The sequence below is a fragment of the Mustela nigripes genome, chromosome 14 (genome assembly GCF_022355385.1).
Source record: "Mustela nigripes isolate SB6536 chromosome 14, MUSNIG.SB6536, whole genome shotgun sequence".
Taxonomy (NCBI): domain Eukaryota; kingdom Metazoa; phylum Chordata; class Mammalia; order Carnivora; family Mustelidae; genus Mustela; species Mustela nigripes.
The window spans coordinates 79,954,806-79,966,955 of NC_081570.1; the positions used below are offsets into that span (position 1 = coordinate 79,954,806).

The window sequence follows — 12,150 nt, forward strand, 5'->3', positions numbered from 1 at the left end:
AAGGCTGCCTCCTTCTTCAAAGAGATCCCCAGGAGGGCACCAAGACTTGAGAAGCAGCACTTCCCTGTGGAAATTTCCAGAACAAGTGGGAGCTGCTAGGGTCAGGACCCTCAACTCTTCCCCCTTCTGTGTTAGTTATAATTTACCTCCATGCTCTCTCTATGACCAAGGGTTGTTCCCCTCTACAATAAAATATCTTTCCTTGCAGCTCTGGAAAACTGACTGCCCCTCCACATGGGAGATATTCCCTTCTTACCTGCTCTACCATGAGGATACTGATCAGAGGGAAAACAATGGGGAATCCATCCATGTCTTCTGCCGTTGGACCCAGGAAGCTCTGCTATGGCTCTGGCGACCTTGTATGCTGAGGTGGATGTCAGTCCCTCTAGATATTTGTGCAGCGTCACTCAAATGCTGCTAACCTTCTAGACCTTCCTCTCGATCACTCATCTGCCCTGATGCATACGAAGGATGATGTGTCTTGGGTAACAGTTCCATGGGTACAAGACTAAGCATTTTGGCCTCAGTAAGGTAGGTTATGTACTGTTCTTTTTACCATCGAGCACAGCGACTTTTATATTCTGGGCTCTTAAAAAGCGTTTGTTTAATAACTGAGTAATAACTACGAATCCACCCTTCCTAGTTTATCAAGTGTATCAGAATGCAAGGAAGCATGGCATTATTATCATAACCTTATTTTAGCTGATTAATTGTTGTTTGGGGACATAAACTATTATAAATAATTCATTGTTTATGACAGTTTACAATTTATGGGGACAGGGTAATCCTACTGAAGAACACTGGCATTGTTGGTTGACATATACTTCATGGTCACTTCTCAAACTCAAAAGCATAAACATGTCTTAAAGGAAAACTGATTCTCGGGCTATTTGGTCTCCTAATGATCCCTATTTTGGTCATGGATTCTTTTTTTTTTTTTTTTTAAAGATTTTATTTATTTGACACAGAGAGAGAGATCACAAGTAGGCAGAGAGGCAGAAAGAGAGAGAGAGGGAGAAGCAGACCCCCTTCTGAGCAGAGAGCCTGATGCAGGGCTCAATCCAGGACCCTGGGATCATGACCTGAGCCGAAGGCAAGAGGCTTTAACCCACTGAGCCACCCAGGTGCCCTTGATCATGGGTTCTTATTAAATAGGCCATAGGTGCTGGATCCATTGGGATAAGTGGTGGGATAATGAGGCTGTGGTAGTGACCCTTCCTCATTCCAGGCCCAATCAGAACCCCTTCTGGAGACTCAGGGATTCCTCAACTGCAGGCAATTAGCCCAACCTAGAGAAGTTTCTTTCAGCACAGCAGCTTTTTCTGTCTGCTATTGTGACACAAGGCCCAGACCACATGCTTCTGCCCACATGATAAGGGGAGCAGGACCCTCCCAAATGTCAGTAGAGAGCACAGGGCCTTGTAGACATCCTCTCTCACCAAAGAAGGTAACAAAGGTGACCCCCAGCATATATCCTTACTTGCACTTGAGGTGCTGAATGGTGCCCAGACACTGAAAGGTGCCCTTTACCATGATGGCCAGTCGGGTACACAGAGCCTCACATTCTTCCATGCTGTGGGGCAGGAGAGAGGAAGTAAGCAGGAGCAGGGGTGTGCGGAGCCTTCCACTCTGCCCACCTGTTATACCCCAGCCCCCGGGAATCTCTTGCCTGTGGGATGTAAGGACCACAGCTCTCCCTTCTCTGATGATGCTCACAATGGTGTTCCACAACATGCGGCGTGCCTGGGGGTCCATGCCTGTGGTGGGTTCATCCTGTGGGGAGGAAGAGAGGGGAGGGAGCTAGGCTTGGAGCCTGCCTCTTCTGGTTATTGTACCCTCCATGGCTGCCCCCCTCTAAGCAGTTCTGCTCTCTGGCAGACAATACACAAAGTGCCTCCCCAAGTGGGCAAGATTTGGGGAACCCAGGCTTCGGGTAGGGAAAGCAGGGGATCAACCAGGAGAGTAAAGAGACATTATGCATATCCATTGACCCCCTTCAGCCCACGAATGGGTTAAGATTAAGACAATGGCAGAATTATCTCAAAAATGAAAAAACCAACAACCTTATACATACACTTGTAAGGAGGCCGAGACATAGCCCAGGTGACTTCTATGAGTCGCCTCCCAGCCCTGCAGCCCATGTCCTCATAAACCCCTGACTGCACCGGCACAAGGGCCTTGGGTGTGGTGCAGCTCCAGTGAGAATCACACAAGCCTTTGATCCATGCCAGTGTTCTTGCCCACTCTGTATCCTGAAGAGACATCCTCTAGCAGTAGTAATTTCTGACCAGAGGGGCTAAACTTCCCTGCTATGAGCCTGTGGGCCCACAAGACACCTCCCAGGGGCTCAGCGTGAGAATATGTTATGACTCCTGTTGTCCCCAAGAGTTGTGAACCAAACACTGGCTTGATGTGCTCAAAACAAGCAGTACAGGAAACAGTCTAGACGAAAACAGATCACTGTGTTTTCTAAATCTGCTGGCCTAATCACAGAGGTGCAGCTCTTGGTTCAAGCCCTTAGGATCATCTATCCCCACGAGTCCTGGTGACCCTCACCAGCAGCACCAGAGGCGGGCAGCCCATCAGTGCGATGGCTGTGGAGAGCTTCCGCTTGTTGCCTCCGCTGTAGGTGCCGACCAGGCGGTCTGCGTAGAGAGACAGGCCCAGGCTCTGAATACTCCAGTTTGCCACCTAGGGAAGAGGAAGAAAACCCATTGTGAAAAGAAAAACAAGCGAACATCCACCAATTCAAAGTCTTAGGCTCCCAGATCTCACTTTAGGACGACAGACACAGCTAGGCTGACATACGGAGGTTCAGGGGGTTCATGGGCTTCAGGGGCCAGACGTCTCCTTTCCATACTGTGCCTTACATCGCAGTGTGGCTTGGTACAGTCCCCAGAGAAATGACCTTCAGCCTTACAAAGAGCAAGATAGTGCTTCTCACCCACTGTCCCAGACTACGGGTAAGGGTGGAAGAGTCCCAGGGTCTGTTGGTGGGTCTCAGACCCATTGCTTCCACCCTTCAACAGGATCATACTTGAAGTCTCGTGCATCTAATATGTACTTATCGAGCCCTGCTATGAGTCAGGCACTGCACTAGGCCCTGGAATAATGTTGAACATAGCCTTGCTGTTGTACTCACAGATGGGAGTGGGAGATGACACACAATCGAAATAATGACAGATTATAAAAGTGCTTTGAGAAAAATCAGTGGAAATGATGGCAAAGAATACTGTGTAGGGGAGTGTGGGGTGGGGGAGCGCATGCACAAAAAGAAAACTAGAGAAGTCTTTGGAGACAAGCCTACCAGGCTTCTGCCTTCTGTACTTACTATATCTCTGCCTGAAATGTTCTTCCCCTAGCCATCCCCATGACTCCCTGTCAGTTCCTTTAGGTCTTCATTCAGAGGTCACTTCCTCTGTGATGCTGGCCCTATGCCACCCTATCTAAAAATCTCCCCTACTTTATTTTTCCCCTACTGACTTTTCATTTGCAAATGTACTGTATATTTTACTTACTTATCTATTTAGTATCTGTCCTTCCCATTAGAATGTAAGCTTTGCTTTTAACTTCTTACTTGGAATAGTTTCCAGCTTACAGGAATGTTTAAAAATAAGAATAATACAAAAATATTCATAAACACTTTACTCTCTTTTTCTCTCTCCCTCTTATGCATGTGTGTGTGCACATGTGCATACATATACACATATATGATTTTTTCAGAGCCATTCAAGGTAAGTTATATATCATAACCCTTTATTCCTATTCTCTTCTCCTGAGAAGAGAAATACTCTTACATAACTGCTGTGCAGTTATCAATGTCCCTAAATTTAACATTGTTCTGATACTGTCCTCTGATCTGTTCTTCATAGTCTGGTTTTGCCAACTGGTCCAATGGTGGCCTCATGGCATTATTTTCTGTCCAGTACAGGAAGCAGTCTAGTGTCCATACTCAGTCACTGTGTCTGCTTAGCTCCTGTGATCAGGAACATTTCCATAGTCTCTCTTTGTCTTTTGTGACTTCGATAACTTTGAAGAGTATGGCCCCAATATATTTTTTTTTAATAGAATGCTCCTTTGGAGTTTGTCTGATGTTTTCTCATGACAAGATTCAGGTTATATGTCCTTGGTCAGAATATCCTGTGTTGTGTCCTTCTCACGGTATCACCTCTAGGGTCAGGACATGTCTAAGCACCTCTTATAAGGAATGTTAATTCTGATCACCCAATTAAGGTGCTGTCTAATTTCTTCATTGTGAAATTATGATGCTTCTCTCTCACAACCAATAAGCAATCTATGGGAGATACTTTCAAGCTCTACAAATATCTTGATTTATCAACCATGAATGATGCTTGTGCAATCCAATCTTTACTATGATCACTACAAAATGATTTTTCAACTCTAGAATTTCTTCCACCCTAATTAGTTGGCTCTCAGCACCTGTGTGTAGGTAAGAACCATCCCTTTTCTCTTATTTATCTATTTACCAGTATAGAGTTATAAATTCCTCTGTTTCCCCCAATGTCTTATAATTTATCATGGTGTTTATTGTTTTGATGTTCTAACTGTACCCTGTTTGGCTATTGGGAACCCCTTTAAGATGGCTTCTGCCTAGCTCCGACATACTTCTTTTTTTTTTTTTTTTTTTTTTTTTTTTAAGCACTTTACTTTCTGACATAATAAGATGTTTCAGGCTCATTTTATACCTATACTGTCCCAGCTGTGGAATTTGTCATTGCAATAGTGTTACAGTAGCACTGCATGGTGTCAGATGGGAGCTACACTCTGGAGGGCATAGCATAATGCATGGAGTTGTCAAATCATGTTACAACCTTCTGGCTAATGTCACATTGTATGTCAACTATACTTCAGTAGAAAATAGTGGGGGAGAAAAGTAAAATTCAGCCCGTGTTCTTTAGCCCTTTGCTTTTTTTTACTTAACAATAACTCTAGGAAATAACTCCCTATCAGTTCACAGAGATTTTCTGTGTGTGTGTGTGTGTGTGTGCGTGTGTGTGTGTGTAACAGCTGCGTATGACTTTCTTATGTACATGGAGCATAAATGAGTCAACCAATCTCCTATGCTTGAGTATTTAGGTAATTCCCAATGTTCTGTGACTACGAATGTGATGAAGAAGCTGTTCATGTATGTGTATTTTGCACTGTGGGAGGGTGTATCTTTGGGTAAATTCCCAGAAGTGAGATTGCTGAATCCAAGGGTAAATACATACATTGCTTTGTTAGATAGGAAGACAGGGATTTTCTTGTTTTGTTTACTGCTATTCACCCAAATATAGCAGTATTTGGCATACAGTAGACACTCAAAAAGCATGTGTTGAATGGACAGCATGTTTCAGCTTTCCCATCCCCAAATAAATTCACTCCCATGAAAAAGGCTTAGGAATTACCAAACTCCTGAGTGGCTACAAGAAACCATTTTTTACCCTCTCAATTTCATCTGCTGGTACACCTCGAAGCCGGGCATAAAGGTAAAGATGTTCTCGCCCTGTAAGCAGGTCATCGATTGCATCAAACTGAGGACAGTAGCCCATATTTTGATGGACGTCAGATATATTGGTTAAAATACTGCAAGAAGAAAAAGGAATCAGCAAGTTTTCTTCAAACGGGTTGGGGGTGGTGACAACAGAACTGAGGCTGGAGAGCTTCTGTCAATGGGATACACAAGCTACCTCTTCTATTCTGCTTTGCTTCACAAATGTGCAAAACATTTATAATTCAAAGCTGGGGCCCTTTGGTTAGAAACTGATGAACTTCTGGAATTCTGAGCATTGAATCCAATAGATCTTTGCAAGTTTCTCTTTCTAGGATAAACTGAATCTCTGTTACCCAAGTCAGCTTTAGTTTTGGAGTGGGTCACCTCATATGTGGATTTAAAAACAAAGGGAAGGGCGCCTGGGTGGCTCAGTGGGTTAAGCTGCTGCCTTCGGCTCAGGTCATGATCTCAGGGTCCTGGGATCGAGTCCCACATCGGGCTCTCTGCTCGGCGAGGAGCCTGCTTCCTTCCTTTCCTCTCTCTCTCTCTGCCTGCCTCTCTGTCTACTTGTGATCTCTCTCTGTCAAAAAAAAAAATAAAAATCTTAAAAAAAAAAAAAAAAACCTGTACCTTTAAAATAAATAAATAAATAAAAAAATAAAAACGAAGGGAAGATCAGGCTTTAGAAAATGACCAGTGAGGGGTGCCTGGGAGGCTCTGTCCATTAAGCGTTTGACTTATGGTTTTGGCTCAGTTCATGATTTCGTGGATTTTGGGATCAAGGCCTGCATTGGGCTTCTTGCTCAGTGGGGAGTCTGTTTGAGATTCTCTCTCTCTCCCTTGCCCTCTGTCCCTCTCCCATTCAGTGCGCACACACTCTCTCTCTAAAAGTAAATAAATCTTTAAAAGAAAAAAAAAAAAGAAAATGACCAGTGATTTCTGATCTCTTTCAGACATCTGGGACATAATCAGAGAAGATGCATGCACCCTTAAGGAAGTAAACTTCTCCATCTGGGGTTTTGGCAGAGATACAGTAAATGAAAGGGGAACCAGTCAGATTCGTACCCAGAGTAAGAGACTGGCAAGGAGCAGAGAGAAAGTGAATTGAGTTTATCAACTCCCCTTGACTGATAATGTTCTCCCTGACTAGAAAATACATTGCCTTGATGAAAAAATAAACTGTCAAATCTAGTCTAATCTCTCCCTGCTCCCCTGCTTCCCTTGTAGCTTAGGATCTATGCATAAAAGATGGGTGCGACAGGATGGGACAGAGAGACACCACGCAGCCCCCGCACTGTAATACAAAGTACTTCAGGTATGGCTGGACCAGTTAAAGCCATCCAGGGAAGCAAGGAGAGTATTTTTCCAAATTCATGGGAGCTTGTCCTACCAGAGGAACCCAATCCTGCATCTTAAACTTACAGCTGTGTTCCAGTTTTCACTTCATCTAGCTTCTGTCTTCTAGGCATCAGGCTGTGTCTTACTTGGACTGTCGTCTGATGTCTTAAGGAAAATCCCATTATATCCTCCTGCCTGCTATCCCTTGGTCCCCCAAGATTCCTTTTGTTACCCCTGTCAAGTTACTTGCTTGGTTGCAGGCTAAGCTGGATCTACAGATGAGACCGACTCAGCCATGGCCTGGCTTTACCCCTGCTTGTTCCTCTGCTCTAGACCCAATAGGGATGGCTGGGGAAGGCCGAAGAACCAAAGTCATCTGGTCTGAGCCATGTCCAGTGGGCCTTCAGCCATGTTGCTGAGCATGGGTCCCAGGTGGGGGAAGGAGGCCCCTGTCAGGCACATGCTGAGCAGAAGTCAGCACTGCCTAACTCTGCTTATAAATTGAGGCGGAGTGTTTGTCTGGGCACATCTGATGCCTGTGAGCTCTGCTGTTCAGGGAGCAGCCTGGAAAGTGACAAACAGTGTAGTCTCGTATTCTTGATCCTGTACCATAGAGGACCAGTTTGTTTACGCAAACCTTGTTCCGGAGAGCAGCAGGCACCCTCCGGAATCCAAGGACACATGCCAGTTTTCCCTTTATAAAGGCTCCTTGGCCTGGTAAAGCCAAGCACTGGTACAAAAACAGCCCAATCAGACTAAAGCCCCTGAAGTTTCTTAAACCAACCCCCATCTAGAAACTCGATCCAGAGAAAGGGTACTTCCCCACAGGGGTTCTTAATCTGGGAAAAAAGTGAACTTTTTGCAAAAATGTAGAAAATGTATGGAGGGAAATAATGGGGGATAATGGTGTGTGCATGTGTGTGTATGTGTGTATTTTTAAGACTTTTTCTTTTTTTAAGTAATCTCTACACCCAATGTTGTGCCTGAACCCACAACCCCAAGATCAAGAGTCACATGCTCTACTAAATGAGCCAGCCAGGTGCCCCAATAATGGTCTATATATTTATGAAGAAAGCGCAAATGTCCATCAGACATTTAAAGGAGTCTATAACCTCAAAAAGACTAAGAACCCATGACATAGTGCTTCCCAGAAGTTTCCAAGAATCCATGCTTACAGGGGGCATGTCTTAACAATCACAATTCAATTCAATTTCCCAGAAAGTCTACATCTGGTACATTTTGGACCATGCTCTCTGGGAGGCCTACTCCTCTGCACAGATCTGCCAAGCTCTAAGGATCATCCTTATTACAGGGTCTGATGTTCACTCTCCTTATGCTGGAACAGGAACATGGCTCAGGACCTGTGAGAGACACCCCAAGACAGGAAGAGCAGGACACTCACCTCTTGCCTGCTATAGTTGCGTCACCAGAGGTCACTGTGGTGTCTCCAGTAAGCATCTTGAATGTGGTTGTTTTGCCAGCTCCATTCACTCCCAGAAGACCGAAGCACTATAGGAGAACATATAAACTGGCCTCATCCTACAACCCAAGCAGCCCAGGGAGTGGGGACTGTGAGGCCCTAGGGCAAGTGTGTGGGTAGATGGGAAACACTTTCAACTTGGGCTGCCATAACGAAGACCACTAGCCATGTGTGGTACAGGCTAGCAGAATTTGCCACCTCAAGATATGCCACTTTAGTCTCAGGATGCTTTTGAGCTGAAGGCAATTAAGGAGCAGCAGATATAAGAAAAGCTCTTTGGGGGCACCTGGGTGGCTCACTCAGTTAAGTGTCTGTCTTCAGTTCAGGTCATGATTCCAGGCTCCTGTGATGGAGGCCTGTGTCGGGCTCCCTAGTTGGCAGGGGTCTGCTTCTCCCTCTCCTGTTTCCCCTGCTTGTGCTCTCTTTCTAATAAATAAATAAAATCTTAAATAAAAAAAAGAAATTCTCCTGTGCCTCAAAGCACGACATAAATTTACAAGGTGTCCTCTCTTGCCCTCTCTAACAGGAAGAATAAAAGTTAATTGCCAGAAACAGCTTCCAAGCCTTAGCCTGGAGACAGCACCAGAGGAATCTACATAACAAACTACTCACCAGCCTTTATCTACTATTGGTTTCCCCCATATTTGCCTTTTCTATAATTCTCCAACCCCACTGACTCAAGGTCCTTTCCCTTTGTCTTGTCACTTTCCTAAAAATGTATCATTCCTTTGCTAAGATGCTATATAAGCCCAAGTTCTAACCACCTCTCCTGTCATTTATCTCTGATCATTCCCTAATAAATTTGTTTGTTTTTTTCTTCTTAATCAGTCCAATTTGCAGAGCTCTAAGCAGAGAACCCAGGAGGGTAGAGGAAAGAGGATTTTCCTTTCTTACAGTGACCACTGAGCGCTTGAAATGCATCTGGTCTGAACTGACATGTGCTATTATGTATAAAACACCCAGAATTTTGAAAACTTAAAGCAATAACAAAAAAAGAATGTAAAATGTTGCATCAGTAATTTTTTATATAAATTACATATTAAGGCAACAATACTTCAGATATATTAGGAAAAATAAATCATCAAGATTAATTTCACCTGTTTTTTAAAATTTTTTATTTTTTTACTTTTTTCATGTGGCTGCTAGAAATTTTAAAATGACCTCTGTGGCTGCCTCTGATTTCTTTGCAAGATCCCTGTCACAGCAGGGAGAAGCAGCACACACAGGAGTCTGCAGGGTACCCACCTCTCCAGGGCGTACGCCGACACACAGCCTGTCCACTGCTGGGCTGGAGGTGCCTGAATAAATCTGCAAGATGCAGAGAAACTGGACTGAGAACAGCGAGAGGGTTCGAGCGGGAAGGGAAGAGAGAGCAAAGGGTGGTTTAGGGGAGAACTACCGACACGAGGAGGTTACATAATGGCACGGGTGTTCAGAGAGGCGTTGTGAGCCCTGGGAAACCTTGAAGCTGACCCACCATGCAGAGACGGAAGGGGGAAGGGTGAGTGAGGCTCAGGTGTAGGGGCTCCCACGGAGGCCCTGTGCCAGAGCCCAAGATGAATACTGGGGTGAACGCACTGGAGTTAGGTGTTCTTGGAAGGCAAGCTATAACATAGCGATGACAATCTCACATAGAATTAGGAAAATGAATTGCTTGCATAGGCACATTGCTTAGTCTGCAAAAGGCAAATTACCATTGTACCATCTGTGGATCCAACTGGCACTTCCAGATTAATTCATCTGCACCTACTCCCTTACCTTGGTTAGTTCATTTAGCCTTAAGATATCAGTTTTATTTCCCCCACTAATGATTCTTTGTCTTTCTTCAGCCACATCGTCATCTTCATCTATGATGGGTTCCTTCGCAGGCTCGGCGATCCTAGAGGATGGAAGGGGAGAGGAATGGGTTGGCGTGCAGAGCGTACGCTTTCCAGTCCTGGTCTCCCCATGTGTGACCCTGGATGTGTCACTGAACCTCTCTAAACCTCACCTCCTTCAACCATATAGTAGGGAGAGGAAAAGAGTGCCTACCTCACAAGACTATGGAGATGAACTTGGCACAGCATGTGGCATGGAGTCAGAACTCAAAACCTGGCAACTGTTATCATTATTAAAACACTTCATCTATGGTAAGCACTCAGTAAACATCACCCGTCTCCCACTTATCTCTTGAACTAACTCCTCTCCCAACCATCTGATCAAGACTTGGTCCCTAGTACCTACTAGACTTCCCTGACTCCCAGCCTCTAGAGGCATGTCCAGGGCCTCAGCGTCCTCTTCCTTCTGCTCTGCCAAACAGAAGCCTCCCCAACCTTAAAAACACAGCATCTTCTCTGAAACCCTCCCTGACCACTTTGGCCTACAATCTCACTGGCCACTTCTTTTTTTTTTTTTTTTAAGATTTTATTTATTTATTTGACAGAGAGAGATCACAGCAGGCAGAGAGGCAGGCAGAGAGAGGGGAAGGGAAGGAAGCAGGCCCCTGCTGAACAGAGAGCCCAATGCGGGACTCGATCCCAGGACCCTGAGATCATGACCTGAGCCGAAGGCAGCGGCTTAACCCACTGAGCCACCCAGGCACCCTCACTGGCCACTTCTAATTCATCATAAATCTTGTCTTGTCTACCATTTACCCAATCAACCTATTCTTCTCCACCCCCCAATGGCCCCTCTCCTATCCAGGCCACCACTGACTCTTGCTTGGGTGCCAAAATGGCCTCCTGTCTGGTCTCTCTCCTTCTAGACTGGGCAGATCATTCACCTGCCTGATTAAAACACTACAACAGCTCCCTGCTGCCTTCAGGCTTAAACTTGAAGTCCTCACCAAGGTAATGCGCATTTCAGGACTTGGCTCTCCCTACCTCTCCAGACTCCTCTCTCACCCCCTCACTTTTACCCTTCTGTGAACTCCCCACATGTTAGCATGTCCTCTACCAAAAACTCCCTTTCTTCTGCCCTTCTTTTTGCCTGTTTGTTGCCTCTCAGCATGAGCATGGCTGTGGTGAAGCCACAGATCGTGGAATACTTCTCTGGTGTGATTTCAGGCCTAACGTGGTAAGATGTGCTCAATTTTTTGACACCAGAGTCTGAAACTACTTAGTCTGTTTTGGTAAACAAGTCTGCCTTCTCCCTTCTATCCCAAGGTCTAAAAAGTGGCCAGAGCTGTAGAAGGAGGCCTGTGGGAGCTGAGGGTTCCACAGACATCACCCACCCCATCGTCCCCCATAATAGCACCACTTCCCGGTCACGTCATTTTATTCCAAGTGTGTTGATACCCATTATCTCGTTCAATCCTCCCAGCTACATCTGTTTCTGGTAACTCAGTTCCCTATGGATTAAAACCCAAACCAAGTCCTCCGTATCTTTATTTATATGTAGCCAGACTCAGCCCAAGATGACAAAAGGATAAGACGCAAAACACTGTCTGGAAAAGCACACGTCCCAAGGGCCCAGTGATCTGCAGTTGGGGGCCCTGGGCTAAGCCCTAGTGAAGGTCAGCCTGGATGGCAGAGGGACAGCCTTCTGGAAACCTGAGCGCTCATGTCAGAAGGAGGCAAGGCCTGGGTCAAGAAGCCAGGAAAAAATGGCACAACTGGGCTGGGTCACGGTTGGCAGTCACTGCCCCCGCTGCTCCCACCCAGAGGGGCACAATCCCTGCACCCACTCTTCACACTGCTCCTGGCTTCAGTCGCCCTGGTTGTCATCCTATGTTACTCCCTGTCCCCACTCTCATATCTCTAATTAGCAAAGGGGCCCACCTTGTCTGTTTTCTTGTGAACGCATAAATCTATTTCCCAGTACTTTGGATCTCCCTTGTCATCATCTGTAAGATGATTAT

The 12,150-nt window shown here is 45.5% G+C and overlaps 1 protein-coding gene across 1 annotated transcript in view; it reads right to left on the reverse strand.

Annotated features, from left to right (window-relative positions):
- Positions 1-12,150, reverse strand: part of ABCA4 (ATP binding cassette subfamily A member 4) — a 130,519-nt gene that overhangs the window by 8,138 nt on the left and 110,231 nt on the right. The window contains exons 42-48 of the mRNA XM_059375441.1: positions 10,071-10,191; positions 9,558-9,620; positions 8,235-8,341; positions 5,445-5,586; positions 2,557-2,691; positions 1,670-1,773; positions 1,481-1,573 (exon numbers count right to left, since the gene is read on the reverse strand). Of these exons, the coding sequence (XP_059231424.1) occupies positions 1,481-1,573; positions 1,670-1,773; positions 2,557-2,691; positions 5,445-5,586; positions 8,235-8,341; positions 9,558-9,620; positions 10,071-10,191 (765 nt within the window). The remainder of the gene's footprint in view (positions 1-1,480; positions 1,574-1,669; positions 1,774-2,556; positions 2,692-5,444; positions 5,587-8,234; positions 8,342-9,557; positions 9,621-10,070; positions 10,192-12,150) is intronic.